This window comes from Malaclemys terrapin, chromosome 4 (genome assembly GCF_027887155.1).
Source record: "Malaclemys terrapin pileata isolate rMalTer1 chromosome 4, rMalTer1.hap1, whole genome shotgun sequence".
Taxonomy (NCBI): Eukaryota; Metazoa; Chordata; order Testudines; family Emydidae; genus Malaclemys; species Malaclemys terrapin.
The window spans coordinates 108,801,732-108,827,607 of record NC_071508.1 but is presented as its reverse complement, the minus strand read 5'-3'; the positions used below and the strand labels follow the sequence as shown (position 1 = coordinate 108,827,607).

Here is a 25,876-nt window from a genome sequence, read left to right as displayed (position 1 = left end):
ACACTGTCTTCCACCCATCACCTTTCTTCACACAAACCACGCCATAGGCTGTGTAATGGTCCAGTGGGCTGCAGGTCAATGGGGCAATCATAACTGTAAAGTGGTGGCAAAACTTCTGCCCTCCTTTTGTCAAAGACATCAGCAGTCTTGATATTTCTCTAAATATCTGAAGGGAACAAAGGGGTGACAGAGATGGTGGCATCTACTTTTAAAGTCCCCCCTTCATCAATTGCATTGCAAGAGGATTCAGGACTAACACCTAACCTTGGAAGATATGACTGGCAGCAGAATCTCAAGGTAAAGGGTATTGTGACTCAGTTCCACTGGATGTGTGGGTCATGGGCAACCAGCCAAGGAATATTGAGGATAATAGAGGAATGAGGGGGCAGATTAGTTGACATTTCTGAACCTCCCAGTGGCCTTGGAGGGTGATCACAGTCAGCAGTGTTGTCTGATTAGTAACTGGGCCAGAGGAGAGAGGAGACACATAAATGGATTCTACCAAACCGGGGATGCTGCTACATCGAGTGGGGATGTTATGGGTCCAAGCAAAATCTAGGTCCCTGAAGTTGTCTGAGGACCTTGAATCCACCAACATTCTCAGCCCAATCTCAGACCTGGCAAGTTATCGTAACCAAAGAGGAAGCTGGAGGCTTGCTGGCCAGCCATCGCCAGGAAGTACAAAAGGGGCTTTCCTGACGGGGATAGGAGTCTTACCGGGGCACCCCTGGACCTAGTCTGAGGCTTATTGCTGGCTCTTTTCTGCAGCAGTAAGGTAGGGTTGAATTTGGTTGGCTTGTGGGGAATCAAAAACTGGACTCCTTTTGTAGTCACTGTTCAGCCAGGCGACCACCGATGCTCATGAACAGCTTGACCAGGGGATCTAAGTCAGATGGTGGCTTTACCCATCCTGGCTCAACATTCAAGCCATGCTGAAAATGGTAGCTCTGTTGGCCAGTAAGCACTGGAATTCCCCAGTGAACCTGGTGACTGGTCTATTTCCCTGGCATACATTCTGAAGCATGCTTTCGGCAGAATAGAAATGGTTCAGGTCATCCAAAACAATTGCTATGGCTCAACTGAATTCCTCCAGTTGCCTCAGCAAGGGACTGGAAGTCTCCAGGAGGTGGGATGACCAGGCCAGGGCCTCCCCGGTTAATGGGATGATAATGAGCTCCACTCAGGCCTGGTCAGTGGGAAATGACGGGGATGAAGCATGAACAGGAGTTGGCATCGATTCACAAATCTGCATTTCCCGTGGTCACTATCAAACTGGGTTGGCAGCAGATCTTCAGGTCCTGAGGGATCTGGGTCCCAGATAGCAAGATCTATGCCTACAGGGCTGAGATCTGGGACTGTAGCCTCTGCAAGGTGTTCATTACATCTGTCATAAAAAGTGAGGCCTTAACAGGTGTCAAACCCACAGCCGAAGAAAGTTTGAAGACTCTCTCTCTTGCACTAATCAAACTGTCAAGTACATGACCAGATGTTGGCAGTCAGGCCTAATGGTGAGATCCATGGGGGGGAGGAGGGAGTCACCAGTCCTGGAGGCTAGAGCAGAGCCAAGCTGGAGTCAAGAATCAGGGCCTTGGGACACCTGGGGACATAGTCGAGAGCAGAGCTGAGAGTTAGAACCAGTGATCAGAAGCCAAATGCCAGAGGCAATGGGCAAGCCAGACACTTGGTCAGGAAACAAAGCCCAAGAATGGAGAAGGATAGGGGCTACAGCAGGCACAAGAGCAGGAGGCAGCAGCAGGCTGGATAAAGAGCATCTGCAGGCTAGGAACGTGTTGAGCAGCCAGCCAGTTCTGGCTGTTGCTGGGTTAAATAGTAGTTAGCTCCACCCCTCCACCAATCAGAAAGTACAATCAAATAGGCAGGCCGTTAGGATCAGCTGTGTACAGTGTGTCCCTACTAGATTGCCCCTGCTGCAGCTGGCTCCCTGACAATAAATCAGTTGATCTATTCACCTTTCCCAAAAATGAAGGTTTTGATTAATCTTTGTAAGGAAAAACTCTTAAAAATCATTAGAATTGCAGTGTAATCAAAGTATTTGCCCCCATTAACTCTGTGGAACAGAACCAAATGGAAAACTGAGCCAATAAAAATAATTGTTTGTGTGACCGGACGTTGTTTTTTGGTGAATTTATTAAAAGGATGCCTGTTGCCCAGCATCATTGGCTTGGACTTCAGAGTGAGGGGGCAGGGATGTATCCCTACAGACACCTGTGAGAAAGATGACTCCAGTCTAGTAGCCACTTCCCTGTTTTACCCTCCCAGAGTGTTATTTTTTTGAGTTAAATGCCACCTTTTAAATTAGCACTTTCATTTTGTATTCCATCTTCCCCCAGCTCTTATCCCTCTCTAACTGAAAGCAGAGCTCACTCCAACATGAACTGCGCAACATGGGCATCTTGCAGGCAGAGTCTTTGAGCCTATATTGACTCTCTTGTGCTTACTGCATTAACTCCCTTTGCTCACTCTTCCTGCTGGTAGTTTCCTCCTCCCATCCACTTGTCTGCTACCAGCTAGAGAAAAAGCACAGGAAATGCGTGGGTGTAGGGATCTTGCTGTTGCTGGCACAAGAGGGGAAATGAACCAAGATAGTCCTAGGGTTAATCAAGCTGCAATCACACTCCACACAAGCCAGTGAGTTTGAAAATCACCACCACCCCCACAGCTGTCTGCTTCACAGTGTGAATCATTCTAAGAATCGGGTGCTCTCCTCCCACCCTTAGTATTAGAGGCAGCAAAAGAGGGGTAGAAGGAGCAGTGTCCTAGCACAGTAGTTAGTTCATTGTCAGATGCTCCTTCTGGTGTGCTAGTGTCAACACCAGCAAAGTGAATTCAGCAAGTGTTGGCAAAGGCTAGAATAAGCACCACAGTGTAAAACAGAGATGCTAATTAGAAAGGTTTAGTGTAAAAAGGTAATTTCATTGCAAAAAGGAGTTTCCTCTGTTCTAACAGTGTGGTCATGCACTATTGCCCCCTCAACATGAGGACACAGATTCCCTAGTTTAGATTGCAGCCCCAACCTATTTTTCAAATAACCACTTTTTTGTGGTTTTTAAAGTTATTGCAGCTCACAGGTGTATTTCTTAAATGAGAAATGTTCACCGATGTGTGGTGAGAAATCTTGAATGATCTAGGAACCACAGAAAAAACACTGAGCTCTAGACCTTATTTGGTGTAAAACCAGAAGAACTGTTTGATAACAGCCTCAGAAAGGTTAATAAGAAGTTGGCCCACTGAGACTATTGACATTTATTAGTTATTAGCTGACATTGATAATGGTGGGCAGGGAAGCGTACTGCTTCTAATCTTTGTTCTCAGTTACCATTAAACACTGTCTGATGCCAAACAGTGCCTTGAAATGGAGAAAGGCACTTTAACTTGTTTCAGATGAGCAACTGGGAGTGTGCCAGTTTTGTACATGAACAGTCATAAGCATGTTCCTGCACAGCAGGATGTGATCAAACTATTCAGAACAGTAAAACCAGGGTTGCTTGCCAATTACGTTACTGCTTCAATCCAGAGTATTAAAAACAGACAATGCTATACTGGCCATGAAACTATTGCTTTTCTTCTACAACAAATTCTACACCTTTAATATTATACTTTGCATAGCCAATGGCTGTACCTTGATTACAAAATATCTACTCAATGGAAGTTAGGGCTGAAAACACAATAAATACATGATCCTTTTGTAGTATGATCCATGCTCTTGGTTTACTTCCTTTAAAAGCACCTTCAAGCTATACCGATGAAAATCATTTATTTTCTTTCCTCAAAAGGGAAGAAATTTTTTTTTGCAATGCCTTACTGAGTGCCCCAGTTTCAGCTGCCAAACCTTTAATCATATTAACATTCCTGTCCAGAAGGTGTAAAATGGCTTATAGCCAGTTGCTACTTTGAGGCATTACACCATATTGCCTCCTGCTGGTAACTATTTCCTTTAAAGTATTTAATGAAGATTACCAAATTGTGACTACAGTGTGTTGTATTTGTATTAAATGTTAATCACAAATATATTTGATTACTCAATAAACAAGCAAGACTTGCGAAGAAAAACCAAGAACTACATTACAAACATTTGAATGGACAGGATATTTCCATGAATGGGTTAAGGTTAAACTGAATATAAACCAAGAAACTGAAAAGAAAACAGATAGATGCTGACTGCCATGAGAATGAAGAAATTGAAGAGCAGCCATAAAACAGGCAAGTTCTACACCATAACACAGTATCTGTTCACTAACAAATATATCTTGGCAGATACAACGGAATGGTTGTGTTTGTTTGTTTTTTTTAAATGGGGTTGACATTGATGTGTGTGATGGGGGTGGGAAGGGATGGATGTCAATGTTTAGCCATACTTTAGTTGTTTGTTTTTTATTCACTTGAAAATACATACTAAAAGTAGTATAAAATATTTGAGTTTATATCATTTTATTTGTTTTCACACGTACAAAATTTAGTTTGCGTATTTGCTCAGCAATCTATGAATGATCTAAGATTGCGGACACGTGTGCCGCTCGATATGGTGATAATAGTGTCCATCTTTCTGTTAAGACATGGTGATCACATTTAAAATCTCAAAACAAACAGGGGGAAATCTAGATTTTTTTTTTAAAAAACTCTTTGAATCACAACCACATTTCCTAAAAATTAGTGAGCATTTCTAGTTTGTGCAGCAGTGAAAAATTCAAGTACAATTCAAAGTCACAAATATAACTAGTTAATTATTGTTAAGCATGTGTACAATAGAAGTCTAATTAAATACAGTAATCTAATACAATAGAGCCACCACAATGTACTGCAAAAAAAGAACACCACACCACACACCTGAAAGACTACTTCAAGACAGCCTGTATTTATATGCTCATAGAGGGCACCCAATTTATTACAGTGCATCCATTATTTAAGAATATTAAATATCGTTCAACTGAAAAATAACTGATAAGTTAAAGTTGCATGGCCTTCTGTGTTACAGTTTCTGAATCAGAAAAATCTGAAAACCTATAAATAATACCAGAAGGTCTGGATGCTGTTCAGGTAAATTGTAGTTAACAGTCAAGTGTCAGGCTGTGAAGGGACTCATTCAGAAGGTTAATGGATTAGCTTAATTAAACATAGCCCCTGTAAAACCCTGAAAGCAGGGAGGAAGTGAAATCAGTTATGCTGGTAACTTAAGTGGCACTGTTGCTCCTTCACCAGATACTAACAAATTGTATAGGAGGATGTAGTTTTCACAGAGCCTCACAAATTTTGAACTCTTAAATGCTGTGCTCCAGAAGACAGCCACAGACTACAGATGTATCCCTATGGGTGTGACGGATTGTAACCCCTGTTTTGGCTCAATTTTTATGATGTGCCTGTGTGTGAACGTGATTTTATGTCCACTGAAAATGGAGAGATCTCATCTTGCAGATGCTACCAACACCAGGGGCAAGGCCAGATCTAAATGACAATAATTTGGGTTAATTATAGTATAACTATAGATATCCCCTGAGTTACCTTCAGTCCCCTTGTGGTCTAATGCAAGATTCCCTCTCCTATTCTTCTTGCTAATAAATTGTAATAATTGTTGTTACAATCTTAACAAAAGACCAGTAATCTGTATATTGCAAAAGTACCCAAGCCATTATCAATTAAGAAATGTGGTTTGAAATGGTGGCCACAATTCCAAGACTTATAACTAATATTCTAGAATGTGTAAGATAAGAGCTTCTTACGTGTAAAAATATAAGTTAGGTTTTCCATCCGTAAATTTCATAGAGTTCTATTCATAATAATTATTTACAATTCATAGTAGTAGGATTTTTTAAATGAATATCAAGTGGAGCAGTACTGCCTGGCATCAAATGTTGGTAGCACAATATAATTCAGATCACAATGTTTTTTTATGACCAGCACTATCTACTTAAAACTACCTGTGTATTATGCTGACAGAAGTGTAAATTGGCTGTGATGCTCTTGGCACCTAAGCCATTATTATGTGGAATAACTGACCTTTTATTAATGCTTGGTTTAATTATTTGGGAAAGCAATGTATTATACATGATTCTTTGAGATTATTTAAACAAGCTGTTTTTTAAAAAAAAAATCTCTCTCTTTCTGTGTGCATGCGCACACCATCTCACTCAAATGGTGATATTCAAGAGTTTATAGGTTTTACTGACCAAGATTACAATTCCTATTTGAAAGGACACTGACCAAAAAACAAACAAACAAACAAAAAAAAACACCCTCCCCAAAAAACCAAAACTAAAAATACCAAACATTCTCCTCCTTTGCCAAAATCTGTTCTCTTACTGGTTGCCCAACTTTCAATGTCCTACGTAAGGAAAGCCAATAATAATAAAAAAAACCCAGCATAAAATGTTCACAGGACTGTTGGGTGTTTCACTAGTAACCATGCTGCTAATAAGCTTTTTTTTAAAAAAAAAAATATATATATAATCAAATACATTCTGGAATGGCAAATGAATGGAGGAGACAGGAAGTAGCCAAAGATGAACTGAGGAGAAAGAAATGACTAAAGATATGTTCAGGTAAATTTGTATAATTTAATCAACAAATTAAAAATAGTTGAGAAGTCAATAAAAGTACTATGTCCTGAAGTACAGGTGATTTGGCAAACTATTTATGCTTTGCTCAAATAACTTTTTATAATGCTACCTGAAACTCTTGTCACACCGGTTCCTTGGCTAGTCTTTCAGTTGTACTCTATCAATTATTATCCATTTACTGTAGAAAGCCCCAGCCCCACTAATCTGTGAAGGATGCTCACACCTGTGCAGAGGGCCAACACAAGACCTTGTGTTTGAATGGTACATAGATTCTGGACATCTCTATGAAGGAACAGGGCCCTAACAAAGGCCCTGTGTGGCTCCAATAAGCTCCTGCAACAGGAACCAGAACCAAAGACTCTAATAGAAGTAGGTCCTCTGACTCCACCCCTTTCCCTGCTGCAGGAGCCCTCTCTTTGCACCCCCTGCACAGTGAGAACAGAATTTCTCTCTAAATGCCTATTGTTTATTCAATATGTACATTAAGATGCAGATCCTACTCCCTTTGAAAATAAAAAATAAAAAAATTCACACCATCTGATGCTGCAAAGCAACTGTGCCAACACATGTCCTCAGAAATTCTCTCTTTTTAATATATCTGTCCTGAGCAAAGAATGAACCAACAGAGGAAGGAAGTGTAGTGGAAAAAAAAAAATCTCTGAACAGTTTCTTAGTCACCCAGCTCATTCATGGCATTTCATGAAATACAACTTTCCAGATTCCCAGAGATATTATTTCATCTTAAAAAAAATTACTTATTTTGTAATGTTTGTCTTCTGTGTTTGGAATGCGGTGGGGAGAAAATGCAGAAAAACAAAAAATAAAGGAACCCAACATTAATGCCTGTTGCAATTCCATAACTACATGAACATTACATGGTTGCATGCCAAGTAGAGGTGGCTGGCCAGGGTAAAATAGGGTAGAACGTAAGAACAGAAGTGACCGCAGAAGAGGAGGAAGTTTCAGGATTTGGAGAGGACACTCTCCTACCTGGTAGCTTCTTGGTGCAATGTAAATTCAACAACAAAGACCATAAAACGACTTTAAAAACTAGTTAATCCCCAGATGGATGCTACTTGGAGACTGTATAATTTAGATAATTAAGGTTCATGGAGGATGTTGGGTTTCTGGCCCTCTGAGAGGCAGAGCCAGATCACAGCTCTTGCATGGGGTGAGTGCTTAATGGCTGTACATACCCCCATCTAAAATCCCCTTATTTTCCCCCAGCTGCACTCCCAACGTGATCTGACTATCCCCATGACCTGATCCCAAAGGACAGAACCCAGGAATGTGGAAACAGGTCATATCAGGTGCTAAGTGTAGGAGCAGCCAAGATTGGGCACAGAACCCAAAGCGATTCTATGGTGAGGTACGACTCATAGCCCATGGAAGCAACTGAGGAGCAGGAGGGCTCTCTGCCTGCTTCAGGGAAGGGGCACTGTGTTTTTTGGTGAAGCTAGGGAGATGGAAGGGGCCACGTGTTCAGAGGTATCAGGAGCAGGAAGGGACATCAAACATCTGTTGATTATAGTAAAATGGTAAAGACACTGAAAACCAGAACAGTATATCAAGGACCTGGTTTTCAGATCTTGAATGCAGAACCCTAGGGAAGAATTTGCTTGTCTTAAAGAGTAGTTATGTGAGACAGGATTTCTCTGCCATTTATAATGGTTACCCCTTTACAAATATTGAGGGCCAAGTGCACTGTTGCCCTGCACCTTGTGTGTCCATTTACACCATCACAATAACTGCCCTGCACCTTTAAGTGGGGGGGGGGGGAGTAATTTGGCTGGATGGCCGAGTGAACAGAACAGTACTTTATGGCTTGGGGAGGGAATGAAAACTGTTGCAAAAAGGTCAGCATGGTCACTGATTCATTCCCTAGGAATGCAGAATTTAAGAGAGGCAGCTCTGGGCCTGAAGCCTCCCTTTTACACAGAGCAGTCTGAAGCAGGACCCATCCTCCCTCCCCTTTAGGTGGTAAAATACCAGGTTTGGTCTATACCCGCTGTGAGCATAACGCTAGCCGCCCCTTTTTTAGGGGGGCTGGGAAGGAATTTTCCCCTTACCACTATATTGGTATGAGTGCAGTTGGGGTTTTTTTTTTCTCCTTTTAAACCTTCCCCACAGCAGGTTCAGCCAGGGCTCTGTTCATGCATGCATGCATCCATTAAAGGAATGAACAAGGAGTGGTTGGGGACTCCTATGATTGGTACAGCAGGGAGCCAACCCCCATTCTTATAGCTCACCTTAACCCTCCATGAGGGGGATGGATGGTAAGTTCCTAGCAATGGATTTGCTGGAGGGACCTGGATGGATAAAGAGGGGGAGCTGGTAAAGCCCCCCAGGTAATTACAGAATAAACATGGGGTTACCTGCACTGTACACTTTTATCTGCTGGGTAGTTCCAGATATCTAATAATAAAGTTGCAGCCTGATTAAATCCACGTCAGATGTCTTCTGTCCTTCTTTCGGCATAGCCAGACAATGAGCTGCACAACTGAGCTCTTAGCAGTTCTATAAAGGTTAGTACTTTGGAAGCTATACTTAAAAAAAGAAAACACAGAGAAGCATCTTTTGTAACCAGGAGTATTAGATGCAAAAAAATAATCTTTTCTCTTTGAGCACGTGGCTTGCAAACGTTGTTAAGGCCATTTTAAATAGCATTTCTACGGTACTACAATAATTGCATAGCGTTCAGGAGTTCTCTATGTGGAAGGACTTTTTAAAAAGCGAACTGTGAACAGGAAACATGCATGGAAGATTTTGTTTCCCCAAAGATAAGGGAGAGAGAGAATGTGGCATTGAATTTTTTTATAGACTAGTAGGGACTTACTTGAGACAAAGCAGCATCCCGTTCTTCAATCACTGCATTCATTTCCTCAGCTGTTATTTTCTTTCTACGCTCCTTGGTCCTGTGTATTCGATCCACAATTATAGCTCCATTCTTCTGTATAGCTATCCCTGTGTCTGCATTGTTTATTCTGTTCAGTAATTCCTGTAATGTCTACCAACAGCATTATACGTTAGTCAGACATGAAGTTTTAATATATTTTATTTAATATAGGGTTTTAATTAATAGGCACATGTGAATTGTAAATTGACTGAGTGAAGTTATTGAATTTTCATATTGCAGCAAAGATGTACATTATTAGTGTGTCAATTCTTCTTTTTTCCCACATCTTAGTTCTTGAAACCCACTCAATTGAACTTAAGCCTCTAAGATATAAGACTGACATCAAGAAATCTCCTCAGAGAATGGCTTACCATGTCATTTTCTTCAGGGTTAATATTTTCTAGCCTAGAAAAAAGGGACACAGAAAGCCTGATCAGTAGCATTTCCTTAGTGCAGCAAAATGAGTTCGCTTTTTAAATCTTTAGAACCTCAAGTAATTTCATTCTACTAGTCTTTAGAGTCAACCATGACACTGAACATATTAAAGTGCCACCTGCTCGACTCCATCTTTCAATAATGCTCCATATCTTCAGCACTGACTTCAGACTGTTAAGTTATTAATGTTTACTGCTATATATGACTACAAGGATCAATTGTTCATATGTGCTTAGATGAAGAAAGTTCCCTAGTGATAGAAAGCACTGGTGCTCTTATTTTATTTATTTCTGGACTTACAACTTTAACCTGAAATTATATTCTTGTTGTCTTTATTGCACCCCAAAATGAAATGGGACAGTAGGTTGGGGGGGGGGGGGTCGGGGAAGAAAGGGTTCTTTTAACAAAATGTAGTTCTTCCCCTCCACCTAGGAGGACAAACATTATAGTTAAACCTCACTTAGAAATTTTGTTTTATCCCATCATAAAATATAGGAGTTAATTTAAGCTTCCGGTGGTGCCCTTCCTTAATTCTGGAACAAAAATATTGAACTCTTTCTTTCCTTGTTTCGCTGCCACATTTACTTATATGTAAAGAGGCAATAAAGTTTTACAGTTTTGCCGAACAACTACAATTGTGCTCTGCAACAGCAATGAGTAATAGCACAAATTTCTGCATACAGAGGTGATTAAACGAGAAATTACACTTTTTTCTATAATAATTAAAAAGTTAATTTTAATTAAAATCTAAACATCTGATTATTTACAGAACATTTGGGGGTCCAAAATACAGAGATTAACACCTTGTTAAAAAATAAGCTTAAACATTAAAGAAGTGCAGCCTCACCCAGTTCATAGGTACTTAAACAAGTGGTGGATCCAGCACATACTAAGTAGCTTAAGAAAAAGCAGTTCTGGCAGAGGCTGTAATGTAACATTTCAAAAACAGGTTTCAGAGTAGCAGCCGTGTTAGTCTGTATCCACAAAAAGAACAGGAGTACTTGTGGCACCTTAGAGACTAACAAATTTATTAGAGCATAAGCTTTCGTGGACTACAGCCCGAAGAAGTGGGCTGTAGTGCACGAAAGCTTATGCTCTAATAAATTTGTTAGTCTCTAAGGTGCCACAAGTACTCCTGTTCTAATTTCAAAAACAGATACTGTAATCATCAAACTTCCAGTGTCTGCCAAAGAACTAGGTGTAATTTGTACTGTGATGCTGTTGTCAGAGATCACCCTTCAAACATCCCTCTGCCACACAGCAGTGTACTAACCCTGTGCCTTTGAATGCACTAGTCTTCGTGACCCTAAATATGGTATAGCCTCTTATGCACACGAGGCTAGGAAATCAACCCATTCTTGCCATCTGACCTTTGACATTTAATACTAGTGCAGTTACCTAGTATGGTGATTAGTGAATTTCCTCTGTGCTTTTTGATCAATTTGTACAAGTTCATAGTCAGACAAAGCCACCTGAATTCTTGTAATCAAGGGAAGCAATTCAGAAAGGAATGCTCTATTGCTGCTGTATAGTGGAACACATTTATTTGGGAGGTTCTGAGCAGATGGTATTCCCAGCATACCCCAAAACAGTAAATATGTGGTGAGTAGGTTTGAACCTTACCTCTTTGATGAGATTTGACCTTATTAACAAGTTTACACACAAAATGTAAACTCCAGCCTGAACTCTCACTCCTAGCTTGGTTATCCCTAGAGTTCCTCCTTTAAAACAGATCAATCCAAGTCCCTAGATTCCTCTGACTAATGGGGCCATCATCATTGCAAGAGTAGGCAAATGATCTACACCTGCTATTGTGAGTCAGCAGGGTTCAACTGGCATTTCCCTAAGCGTTTCCAACACCCGCTAACCGGGTGGGTCAACAATAGAACCCAGCCAACTAGAAGGAAAAAATGAGTATTATTACCCTTTGTGGATAAGGCTATCTCCTAGATCTGATTTTGGGCCAGAGTTATGGGCAGTGATACTTAAGAAACTTGTAAAACTCAATTGACTAACAGAGCACACATTAAAGGCAGCCAGACTATTGTAAAGGGATCTAGTTTTATTTTAACCCATTCGCAAGTGGCATTTCTCAGCTTTATTCTCTAATACAATCATCAAGTATAAACAACAAAGCATGAATGCAAATTGCCAACTCTCAGTACCAAGAGGTTGAATACAAATGTAGAACAATAATGGGGGCATTTCTGTCTGGAAAAATGCAGGTTGTTTACTGTGTAAAAATCAGCAGCTCCACCAAGAAAAAAATTTGTAAGGGAAGCTTCATGAGAATAGTTTTTCTAATTAAGTCTTTCCTACCAGTTATCTCTGATACAGAAACCACATTTACTCTAGGGGATTAGAGTAAGAAAAAATGCCTATTGCTTCAGCTAATAAAAATACCCAAAGAGAGGCAGATATCCATTTTGCCCCAGAGAAAAGAAACAGTTAATGAGGTTTCCTACTAAAGTCAAATATTTAAAAAGTAGCAACTAAGTACAATGCAAAATCTATTGTATTTACTTTATATGGTACAACACTTACAGATACTATACTTGCTACTGTGAAATACTGTCTGTTCTCAGTGATACAACATATTATGGGGATGAACTCAAGTTGCAGCACAATTTCCAGAATTGTGAACTTTTGGAACAATACACAATTCTCATTCTGCAAAGAAGGACCAATCCTAGGGCTCAGACTGGGGAAATAGAGTCAGATATATCATCTTGATATTCTTTACCTGCCTGATACATGGAGCCCTTTAGTGGCTTCATACAAACAGACATGCTTAGGGCTCTCTCTAGCTCCCTGGAGCAGTGGTTCCCAACCTTTTTCTGTTAGAACATCTCTCTACTGCCAGTTCAGCAGATGTGATCTTTCCTTTCTCTCTGGCTATTTTCTCTCACTTCTCCTTTCCCAGGTGCTTCCCCCCCACCCCAACTTCTCATCTCTCTTTTCTGTATACTTTTTCTTTATTTCCCTTTTTAACTTATTGCTCTTTTATATGTGCTTTGCTGGCTCTTCTTCTCTTATGCCCCCATACCCTCCTCCTTTCTAGTACTCTGTTCCCCTTCCCCATAGCCCCTCGCACCAGTAGGATGATCAGACAGCAAGTGTGAAAAATCGGGACAGGGTGTGTGCGGTAATAGAAGCCTATATAAAAAAAAGACCCCAAAATTGGGACTGTTCCTATAAAATCAGGACATCTGGTCACCCTATGCACCAGAAGCCTTTATGCTGCTGTTGTGAGAGTTGTCTGTTAGTGAAACCCAGGGCTGAACAAGAGCCATGAAAGGAGTAAAGCTGCTGCCTGAGCCTGACACTTGGAACTGTACACAAGCTGCTCTTGCAGCGTGCTCCATTAGAGTCCACAAAAGAAGCAAAGAGGGAAGGGGAATGGCTTATAAGAAGCTAACTATTGTTTCATCTTCAGATGCAGCAGCACATTTGCAGAGAGAGAGAGAGGAAGAGTGAGTGTGTATTGGGGGGCGTCTGGGTCCTGCATCTTTCTCCACCCACACTAGACCTCTGCATTCATAACAATGTAAGAATGGCCACACTGCATCAGACCAATGGTCCACTGATCCCACTCTCCCATCTTCTGCCAGTGGCCAGTGCCAGATGCTTCAGGGGAATGAAAGAACAGGGCAATTTATTGAGAGATCCATCCCCTACCATCGTGTCCCAGCTTCTGGCAGTCGAGGTTCAGGGACATCCAGAGCATGGTGTTGTGCCTTTAGTTTGAACCTCTATTATGGTGTTTTTAAGAAGTTTCCATACAGCTTGCAGGGATTTCATTCATGACTGTTCCTTTAATTTCCTCCTCATTTTTGTGTAGTTCCTCTTTTTGAAGTTAAATGCTACTGTGGTGGGTTTCTTTGGTATTTTCCACCCTACAGGGAGGTTTAGTTTAATTACATTATATTTGCTATTACTAAGCGATTCAGCTACATTCACCTTTTGGACCAGATCTTGTGTGCCTCTTAGGACTAACTCAAGAATTGTTTCTCCCCTGTGGGTTCCAAATCTAGCTGCTCCAAGAAGCAGTCATTAATGGTGTCTGGAAATTTTATCTCTACATCCTGTCCTAAGGTGACATGTACGGATAGTCAATATATGGATAGTTGAAATCCCCCATTATTATTGAGTTTTCTGTTTTTGTAGCCTCTTTGATCTCCCTAAGCATTTCCCAAACGCTGTCACCATCCTGGTCAGGTGGTCGGTAGTATCTTTCTACTGCTATACTCATATTAATCCAGCATGGAATTGAGATTCTATGGAATAGTTTGATTCATTTAAGATTTTTACTATGTTTACTTTCCTTCACATATAACGTCATTCCCTCACCAGCATTACCTATTCTATCATTCCACTTTAGCTAGTCTGGCACACTCTGTGGTTGGAAACACTAGCCTGGTTTGCTCACTAGAGCTGGCATTTTTTGACAGAATGTTTTTTCATTGGAATAAGTGGATTTGTCTAAATGTATCAGTTTCAATAAAATTTTTGTTGGGATGGGTCCTCAGGTCCAGAATGCAGTTTCTGGTCTCTCTCTTCCCCCCCCCCCCCCCCCACAGCACTCTCCTGGGATGCAGGAGACTCAGGTTCAAGTCCCTGTTCTGCCTCTGGCAGTCTTTCCCACATCTCAAGTGAGTGCCCTAATTGCTAGGCCTTAGATCCAGTCTCTCAATTTGTCCTGTTGGAGCTGTTCCATCTTATACAAATATTTAAATATTCATTGGACAAGAATGTATCACAGCCTCTCTCATGTTCTGATTCATTCTTATGTCGACCAAAATCAAGTTCAAAACCATGAACATTTTCATGAAATAGAAGTCTTGTTTTCCAGCCAACCCTAGCGCTCATACTCTGATGCTAGGTTGTCTTCTCAGAAAGGCAGAGGCCCCAGGGGGAGTGGCGATATAGGACCCTAACAAACCCTTAAAAAAACCCTGGCTTTTGGAGTCTAGCCTGGGGGTCAGCAGTAGTGGGAGAGGAATCTATATGAACATAACATAAGAATGGCCATACTGGGTCAGACCAAAGGTCCATCCAGCCCAGTATCCTGTCTACCGACAGTGACCAATGCCAGGTGTCCCAGTGGGAGTGAACCTAACAGGTAATGATCAAGTGCTCTCTCTCCTGCCATTCATCTCCACCCTCTGACAGACAGAGGCTAGGGACACCATTTCTTACCCATCCTAGCTAATAGCCATTAATGGACTTAACCTTCATGAATTTATATAGTTCTCTTTTAAACCCTGTTATAGTCCTAGCCTTCACAACCTCCTCAGGCAAGGCGTTCCACAGGTTGACTGTTCACTGTGTGAAGAAGAACTTCCTTTTATTTGTTTTAAACCTGCTGGCCATCAATTTCATTTGGTGGCCCCTAGTTCTTATATTATGGGAACAAGTAAATAACTTTTCCTTATTCACTTTCTCCACACCACTCATGATTTTATATACCTCTATCATATCCCCCCTTAGTCTCCTCTTTTCCAAGCTGAAAAGTCCAAGCCTCTTTAATCTCTATCCCTTTTTGAATGATTCCTAACATCCTGTTTTCTTTTTTGACTGCCGCTGCACACTGCGTGGACGTCTTCAGAGAACTATCCACGATGACTCCAAGATCTCTTTCCTGATTTGTTGTAGCTAAATTAGCCCCCATCATATTGCATGTATAGTTGGGGTTATTTTTTCCAATGTGCATTACTTTCCATTTATCCACATTAAATTTCATTTGCCATTTTGTTGCCCAATCACTTAGTTTTGTGAGATCTTTTTGAAGTTCTTCACAGTCTGCTTTGGTCTTAACTACCTTGAGCAGTTTAGTATCATCTGCAAACTTTGCCACATCACTGTTTACCCCTTTCTCAAGATCATTTATGAATAAGTTGAATAGGATTGTTCCTAGGACTGACCCTTGGGGAACATCACTAGTTACTCCTCTCCATTCTGAAAATTTACCATTTATTCCTACCCTTTGTTCCCTGTCTTTTAACCAGTTCTCAATCCATGAAAGGATCTCCCCTCTTATCCCATGACAACTTAATTTACGTAAGAGCCTTTGGTGAGGGATCTTGTCAAAGGCTTTCTGGAAATCTAAGTACACTATGTCCACTGGATCCTCCTTGTCCACATGTTTGTTGACTCCTTCAAAGAACTCTAATAGATTAGTAAGACATGATTTCTCTTTACAGAAACCATGTTGACTTCTGCCCAACAATTTATGTTCTTTTATGTGTCTGACAATGTTATTCTTTACTATTGTTTCAACTAATTTGCCCGGTACTGACGTTAGACTTACCAATCTGTAATTGCCGGGATCACCTCCAGAGCCCTTTTTAAATATTGGCGTTATATTAGCTATCTTCCAATCATTGGGTACAGAAGCTGATTTAAAGGACAGGTTACAAACCATAGTTAATAGTTTGAGGAGAGGAAACAGTAGAGGAAGAGAGAAAGAGAAAAGAAAACAAAAAGGATAAAAAAAATAAAGGAAAAGAGAAAGAGAAATGAGAAATTGAAATAGTTCTTCCTAAATTAAGAATGACTTTTGCATAAAAGAGGAGTAGGAGGGTAATGCACATAATTTTTTTCCACACTTCCACTGTAATTAGTAGATATTTTGCTAAAAGAAATGTCTAGTGGGCTCAAAGATTTAATTGATTTCCTATAGAGTGCAACTTCTGACCGACAACCTTGTACTCCATGTGAAGAAACCCCTGTATGAAATGTCACACTTCCCTGATTTATCTCTGAATAAATCAATAGTGGATCTTTTTCTTTCTTTCTTTCTGCAACCAGAATCATTCACCTCGTTCTCCATCCGGGGAGAAAAACATGACCTCGTTTGATCATGTTTTTTTTTTTTAAACCTACACATACAGCTGGAATATCGAGACTATTGCTGTCCTCTTACATTCTATCACACTGAAATTTATGTTAAGATTTACCACATGTTCACTTTTGAGTTCTATCAGGTTTCCCTTGGCTTCCAATAACAGCCATCTTTTTACACATAGCAGAAAAAACATACATACTCTTTAAGAGACTGCTCCAAATGCTTGGCTCGAAGAAGTGCTTCATCTCGCTCTTCATTGGCTAACTTAAGTCTAGCCATGACAGCTTCATCACGTTCTCGTTGAGCAGTATAAACTTCTTCCACGAGTGCTGCAAAAATGACCAGCGTGTTTAGCACAGCTTTAGTTGTATCCTCACATGGGGCCCTATCTAATGTCTATTGAAATCAATGGTTTTTCCACTCACTTCAGTGTCCTTTGGATCAGGTCTTGACTGTACTTCCTATACATAACATTTGCTAATGTGAAGATACCATAACAAGACTCCTTCTCTTACAGCAAGACATCAGATTAAGAGAAAGGATCTCCTGAAGTTGCTTTTAACACCACACTTTAACCAGCCCCAAAGTGGTGCACAATTTAGCTCTTGCATGGTGCCTCCCTGGTATTACAAAGATAACATGGTCAGCACCCCTCTCTCCCTGTCAAGCCTTTACTTTATTGTTAATATATCATTCTATTATCTGTTAAAGCATTCAGGGACCTTTGAGCATTAGGTGCCAATAAACTAAGATTTACTGTTAGTTTGCTCCCAAGGACAGAAACCTTCAAGTCATTCTTCACACTGGGCTTACTTTTTCTTCCTACATCTCTCTTGCCAACATGGCTAACACCATCTCTGGTACACGGTCAGAATCCCTACCTCAACCCTGCTTCTGCTAAAATCTTTATTCACACACTTTCATCATCCCCCCTCTCTAATATTGCAGATCTCTCTTTGCAGTCATCCTAAATCCCTATTCTCAACTTCAGGGCACTCAGGATGCTGCAGTGAGACTACTTTTATTCCAAGAAGAAGGACTATATCTCTACCATTGGCACTGGAATTGAATCTCCAAATTCAAATCAAAATTGTTTCCCCTGGGTTTCAAAGTTCTCTGTGGGCCCCTTTCACTCTAATGAACTAATCTTTCATTCACATAGTTCCCCTGCACCCAATTCTGACGCCTCCAAATGCTGGCATGTTTTCCAGTATTCTCAAGATTCTGCTGAGTCAAAGGCCACTGCATTTGTATTTCCCCCTCTATCTGGAATTCCCTCCCATTCTCTGAATCATGGATGAGTCATTTCCTTTCTCCAAGTCTAGATCTTGTTCACTTTAACCTACAGCCAACTCTGCTGCTTTTTCTATCTTAGTTTCCTTTTTCCTGCTTCACCTTTGTACATTATTATGATGTCTGTATTAAAGTGGCTCTATCCAATTTAGTATAAAGCTCTTTACCATACTTCACGGGAATGGCACTATATAAAATTGTAATTCTATTTTATAATACACTTTTTGCTTACTACTGTACTTATATCATTGATACCAAATAAATACATTTAAAAATATTTACAGAAAATATTCAAAAGACAAACTAGCAATAAAATGTCACTGTAGTCAAAAGTACCAGAACAAACTGTTGCTCATGACTAAATTTTGTTGAGAAAATACCCCATGATGAAATGTCATTTTTTTAGTTATTTTTCAGAAGTTTTAATTTATCCATACAGATATATTTAAATACAATGACAAATAAAACAGCAAGACTATGGATTTAACAATATCACAGCATGAAATATTCATAGATAAATACTCCTGAATGTTACAAGATAAATGATTCCTTAACAACCTCCCACCGCAAAACTAAAAAAGGGGAGAAGCATCAGATGCCTAATCTACCTGGATTCAATTGTAATACTCTCATGAAAGACCAAACATCTTCATAGTTGGATCTTATGTTTCCATAGATTAATATCAGTTTTTCCAAGAGGGTGGTGTTGGTTTGGTCAGTTAGCCAATCAAAGAATGCAAGGGGAAGAAGCTGATATCCATTTTCATAAAATGACTCTTTTGGTCATTATAAGTGCTGCAGCAATTCATTTCCTAGTATTACTCGAACAGGGAATATCTAGAATGCCCAAAACACAGAGACTTGACTTAGGGGAAACTCCTACCCTGGTCACCTTAGATAGAGTATCATAAATATCACGCTTTCTATAGTTCTGCCTACTGTGACATTAGGACTGTTCAATAAATGAAGTCATTTGAAGGGTTAACCACAAGAATATCAAAACATTTGGATGAAAATGTAGTCTATACAGTGAATATCCTTTAGCTTGCAGATTCCTTGACCCCTTCCACGAGCAGCTTTGGCAGCTGAGAGATGTAGTTCACTGGGGGAAGGTGTGGAAGAATGAATCCTGACAGATCATAAAGAAAGGAATTCTGGGTATGAAATACTTCTGTCACCCCTGTAGCAGAACCAGAAGCATTACTGGAAAGTGGATGAAAGGAGGAAGATAGATGTGATTTTTGTGCTTCTGAGGGTAGGGCGAGAGGGCCAATCTAACAGGCTGGATGAAGGAGAATGGGGACAGCTGCACAAATTGCTTCTAGGGGTATGGTCTACCCTCATGTTCACTGTTGAAGAGGAGCCCTCTACTCAGTCACATTAGAGAGGTCACAGAAGATATGCCAAATTGTGTTTCTCGCAGGAAAATAATTTTTGTGTCATAAGAAAAACCACACCTGATTGTCCAAGAATACTCTGCCCAGATTTGGCACATCCATCAAATACTCATTTAGATATCTTCAACCTGAATATTGTTTGGTGGCAAGAGGAAAAGAATTTTTCTGCTGCAGATGGATGTAGAGTTTGGGAGGGACACAATACCAGAAGCTACCTGCCTCTTTGTGAAACGATATCCTTGCTACTGTGCAAGGGATAAAGTTAGGTGGATGGGCAGAGCATGCAGCTCCAGAACTACACACGTGATTTGGAGATAAAAGAATTAGTAGCACATGCAGAGAATGATTCTGACATCTGGACAGCTGTCAGGCGCAGATAAGCACTGTGTCCTTACACCTATCAGGTTCCCAAAGGGACATAAGATTTCTGAAATTTGTGATGGCATCATGGTGCCAACTGAAGAGGCCTACATAACAGCCTCTGTATCTCAGCAGTACCTGGGTAAACTGCAACAAAACTGCTATGTCCCAGATAGATCTGGGATATACAGGTTGGTTAGTTTGACATGGTAAGTATTATCTGTCTGTACCATAATGTGTCTGTTTATCCTGGAGTGGAATTCCACAATTCTCCCACTTTTAGCCCAGGCCCTGGCCCACAGTATCCTGTGTATCAACTGTGCTAACTCAGCAGTCTGATTGGCTTCAACATCTGCTGTTCTTCCCTTTGGGGGTCTCCGACCAGTGGTATATAGTGACCAGATAGACTTCTTAAATCAAAGTACTGGTTATTTTAACAGGAGGAACAAAGCATTTAGATAAAAAAGATTTTAAAACAACAAACAGAATCCGCATGCCTATCTTACCTAAAGGCTTACCATCCCATGATGGTAACCTTGGCAGGCCTAACTTCTTCAGACCCGTCAGCAGGGTCCATGTGTTTTAGTCAGGTTCCTCCAAAGAACTTTCCCCCGTCCCTCCTCCCTCTGAGAGAGAGACCCTTTTAAACTGTCATACTTCTTTTCATCTCCAGTATTTCTGGGCCTTTTCCTGTCCTGGTATTGTCTCTTAACAATCCTCAAATGTTTGTGTGTCTTAACAATCCTCAAATGTGGCTTATCTTGAACCATTTTTTTCCTTTCAGATCCCTATTAAACTAAACCAATATATTCATACAGTAAACATCCCAATAACCATGTCAACATACAGTATTAATAAATTATTACAGAGCAGCTCCAAATCTGTCACTTTTTTAAAGTAATACAACGTTTTAACTTTTTCTTATTAAAATAAAAGTTATTTGGAAAGTCAAAGAAAAAGCATGTATAAGGCTGGCTAGCCTATCCAAGCTAAAACAGAGATGGACTCTTAGCAGCAGGCACCCTCAGAAACCGGAAAAAAATGTGTTACAAGGTAAAATCCTTGAAATCAGCAGAGTTCTTGCTGAACTCACTTGGCTGGTTGTAGAAGCCTTATCTGCCATCTGCCAGATTCCTCTGCTGGCCAGATCATCTACTGATTCTACATACATATTTTCATGTTCAACAGGTACATTAATTTCTGACAGTATCTGATCATTTTTAGTATTTTAGTATCTGACCATTTCATACATGTAAAAAGTTCTAAAATTATATCAATATTTAAAAAAAAAAACTTTTCATTTCATACAGTGTGCAATTATTACAGTAGCTAAACGGGCTGAGAAATTTATTCTCACAGCAATAATCAACATTTTAAAGAGTTATTGATATGTCATGTATAGAAGTACAGTCCCATTCCTACAAGCTACTTGGCAAAGGCAGACGCCTGCAGCTGCATAGAGCCCTACTGAGTTCAGGAGAGCTGTAGGACTGGAGCATAAGACTAATTCTTCAAAGTTAATAACGAAAAGAAACACCCAACTGCAAAACAATATGATTATCTCCCACCCAGTATCAAGCTCATGGAGCAGGGGACAAGGTATGCTTTCACTCCCCCCAACTCCAATGGAGGGGTTGAGCTAATCTCAGTCCTTGTGATCCTATGGGGACTAGGACTGAATGACACTAGTCACCCCAAGGATGGCCAAGAGGAGCCATGGCCACACCCACTCCAGGGGCAAGGCACACTGAACCCTCATATGCTGTTGCAGTGGCCATGCTACCCGTGTGCACTGGAGAATTCTGGGAAGCATTATGTCATTAGTGAGCGCTGACACATATCTAAGTGGTTATACTTATCACCTTCCTTTATCAAAAACAGCTCTATAAATAAGGACCAAAAGAGTGAACAGGAAAAAGAGAGTATTATTATATAATTTAGCATTCTGTTACAGAAAAATACCACAACTTTACTTTTCTATATAGCATCTTTCAACCGGAAGGATCTCAAAATGCTTTACAAACTTTATAAAGAAATCATCACCCACTGAAACGCAGCCACCTCTGGAGTGAAACAGAACATCTGTTTAACAGCGCAACATTTTTATGCTATATTTAGGACAGGATCTGAAGCATGAGAGTCCAAATAAAACACCCTGGGAGATATTTTGATAAAAAGAATGCAGTTATCCAGGTTGGAACATCAGGATCGACAGCCCTATCTATGCTTATGAAAAGTGTCATGGGATTGTGAATAAACATAATCAGGTTCTTATGTCCACGACAAAAGATGGCACCTCCAGCAGCACAATAGCTCATAGTTCCATGCTAGCACACTAATTCAGTGCCTGACTCTAAGAAATGAAAACCAGCTACTTAATCACCAATTCCACCCTCCTGGGTTTTCCTTGGAAACCTGCCATCGAAGTACCAACCAACCCTCCCCTGTTTATCTCGAGAGCTGACCAACAAGAATAACATTTTGTATACAATTTCCCCTCCCCTTGAAATATGACACATGAACTTTGAATATGTATATTCAGGCATTAAGTTAAAACAAAGACTTATTTTTTAGCAATAGCAGGTATATCTCAGGACATGCAAGAGTTAATAGAGGTTATTCCTACAATGTTAGATAAAATTCACCTAATGAAAAAAACACCCCAGACTGTTATCCAATGCTTACCAAAAGTGTACTTGAAATATATTTATATATTACATTGAATAGCTAAATTTTATCTGCTCTGGAATAATTTAATAACATCTTCATCTTCGTAACCCAAAACCCTATTATACTGGAGCTCTTTATTTCAAAATGATCATTATGCTAAGCCCATCGATTCTAAAACATTTTTAGTTTTTAGTAAAGAAAACAACTGTAAACAGACAGCTTTGGTGAGGTAGATAGCTATTACAAAGTTCACTTAGAAAATCAATATAGCATTTTAGTTGGAATTTGCTCATTAAACACCCACAGCTCTAATGCAAATTATGATGGAATGAATAAAGCAAATACATATGCTTCTTTCTTTTTATTAAATGTAAAATCTGCTGTTAATTGCTTCTGGTATGTCATATAAACTTTTCTCCTTAACTATTAAACAGAAGCTTTTACAAAAGTCATTAGAGAATCTTTTTCTTTGACTTGTATAAATTTCAATATTTGTTCAGTAAAGGTTCACAGCAGTTAAATTACATTAACAAATATTATTAGCTACTATGTAAGCCAACTAAGTAAAATACTTATATTGCAGGTAAAACAAATCATTGGGTGTTTACAATAATATTTGGATATGCCCATTTTTAAACAAGCTTATCAAATATCCTGTAATTCTTAGTCAAATGAGAAAGACTCAAAGTAGATTTTTTCCCCAAATACTCAAATTTGTTTAGTAAGCTAATTGTTTTCTAATATGGGTGAAAGTAAATATGAAGAAGATGAACCATACCAAGTATGAGTTTACTGAGTCAAAGTAGTGTACATATTTTCTTAGTTAAACCTGATTCTGTTGGCAAACCTGCCTTCCACACTTTTTAAACTACCTTTAAAATACAGTAGTAGCAAGAGAGCATGTTGGAAATCATTCTAGTTTAAACATTAGTTCATGATTCTCCAAACAACAGAACTTTGGGGGAAGGGAGGGAGTACGTTTCCCAGGAAAGAAGACTGTTTGCTGATTTCCTAGAGGTCATCTGTGTAAACAGAAAAGCTGAATAGGAAAGGCAAGAAAGAAGAAATTGTTAGGATTTAAAACATCTACCTCAGCAGAAATCACTTAACATTATTCCTATCAAAAAATGAAAAAGCCAGAATAAAGGCAAGACCTTATAACAAAAAGATGAGATCACTATCCACAGTACTATCTCAGAAGATATAATAAATATTACAGCACAGTAAGGATTGACTTTCAGAATAATTCCCTGTCACGAAATATACCAATATTTTATAACTTTATAAGGTGTTTTATAAACTAAGTAATAAAATTCTGCCTTATGCATATATATATGTGTGTGTGTGTATGTCTCTCTCAGAACAAAAGCCAAAAGCTCTAAGAAGTACTGCAAGGTTTTATTTGTTTGTTAGTATTTTGTTACTAACTCTAGTTGTGATTGTTTATTGGGCATTTTCACGGAATAAGAATGGCAAAAGTAACTTGCTGTTAATAATATATTGGTGGATGATATGAGGGCTCTTTTGGTTTTGGATTTAGTATTCAAGATTAGTGGTTGTTGAACTCTGCATGACCTGGGCTTTTCTTTAGAGTTGGTTTTGGAATTATCACAGTACTTGTAATGGTTATGCATAGTATGTATTTTTAATGTTGTGGTCAATGCTGGGGGTAACAGGGTTCATTTTTATGAAGAAATGCTTGGAATTTCCTTAGTTAAAATTTTTCAGAACTGAAAATAAAATATTTCTAAATCTTTTTTACTATATGAAATGACTAATACTTCATATAGCTCTATAGAGAGTTAAGATTTAGTTTGTGGGAAAACAAAGTAAATGACGTATTTTCTATTTCCCCCTCCCCACCGAACATATATTAAAGTGAAAGTAAAATACAAGAAACACCACACTTGGTAAAGTCATACTTAGAATGTAAGAATTCTGTAATGGGTCTCTTGTTTATTCTGCTTAGTTGTTTCTATGAAGGATCTGTCAGCTGAAATTTATCCCGTGGAATAAGTGTAAATGGTTTGGGTTTTTTTTGTTTGCGCTTGTTTTTGGAAGGAGGGCAGGCGTGGGGAAAGAAAGGAGAAAAACAGGGAAGAGGTTCACTAAGAACCACCTTCCTTTTCACCTTTGCAGCCTCCTTCAGCATTGAGGTGCCCTGTCCTTCTGGGCAGAGAAGACTTTGGAGCCTGTCTATGCCATTTCTAGATAGGCCAATACTATTGATATTTGTTTAAAAACGCTTGCCAAAACTCAATTTCCATTAAAAAAATCTTTTCTTTATTCATTTATTTTAGAAATCAAAATAAACTGACAGACTTTTTTCAAGTTTGGGTCTAGTCATTAACACCCAGTTCTTATTTTAGAAATTGAACTTATAATAGTCAAATAAGCTGAAACAGAGTAATTACATTACTGTGAATGTCATTAAAATGTACTATTAATCTGCCTCCACACACACATTGCAAAATGCTGATAATCCCTGGAAACGTTCTAAACCTAAAGGCCTTGTTCTGCTCTCACTGAACTCAATGGCAAAACTCCCATGTCTTACTACTACTACTTTTTTTTCTAATTGATGTGTAATGTTCTGTTATGAAACGGACACCTGACCAGGTTCTTCAATGCGATTTTGAAAATGACCATTCATTTATTTTAAATTTTGTCATGTAACTAAAAATTAGAAGCACTTTGCTGATGAACAAAAATTGCAAAGCATTTTTGACTGGTCTATACTAGGAGTTACCGACTACACACTATTTACATATAAATGTGACTCTGTAGATAAAGCAATCTGTACAAACACAGATAGATGCACTGACACTTTTATTGCTTTGTGTTTGCTATATGTATTTAGTTTGTTGTATTCATCTGCTCCTAAATTTCCAATGCTGTAAACACACTGATTTAACTAAATGGCTAAAACGGTTTAGTTGGCAGTTATCAAATGTGGCTCTGTACTGTGGTTTCACTGTGTACTCAGATCCAATTCAGTGAAAAAAGAAAAAAGAATTTTTGTGGGTTTAGATACCGACTCTCCACAGGACTTGCCTAACCTGGCTCTTGTGAAAGCTAATCCTTGTACAACTTTAACCCCTCTGCTTTCAACATACTGAATTCCACACAGCTGACTTTTCAGAAACTGCACAGCAATCTTGTTCAGCCTTTTTCTGTGAATAACTGTTGATTCCTGAATAGCTTTATTTAATTATTTTAATGGAAAAAGGATTGGTAAGTAACATGGGTACGTATACAAATGTAAAGCACATTATGGTCATGTTTGTGTGTTATACTATACAGCTTTAGCGGGTTTAGTCCATGCTATTCCTTAAAAAGAAGATGATTTGAAGTCCTTTCTTTTGTGTATAAAGGAAAAACAGCTCTTATATTTACGGTTTACTTG

General features: G+C 39.3%; 1 protein-coding gene across 5 annotated transcripts in view; it reads right to left on the bottom strand.

Moving 5' to 3' along the window:
• MIPOL1 (mirror-image polydactyly 1) overlaps positions 1–25,876 on the bottom strand; it is a 290,887-nt gene that overhangs the window by 177,953 nt on the left and 87,058 nt on the right. For all 5 annotated transcript variants that reach the window (XM_054025828.1, XM_054025829.1, XM_054025825.1 and 2 more), the window contains 3 exons: positions 16,950–17,079; positions 9,840–9,873; positions 9,409–9,579 (listed from right to left, as the gene is read on the bottom strand). In XM_054025828.1, the coding sequence (XP_053881803.1) occupies positions 9,409–9,579; positions 9,840–9,873; positions 16,950–17,079 (335 nt within the window). The remainder of the gene's footprint in view (positions 1–9,408; positions 9,580–9,839; positions 9,874–16,949; positions 17,080–25,876) is intronic.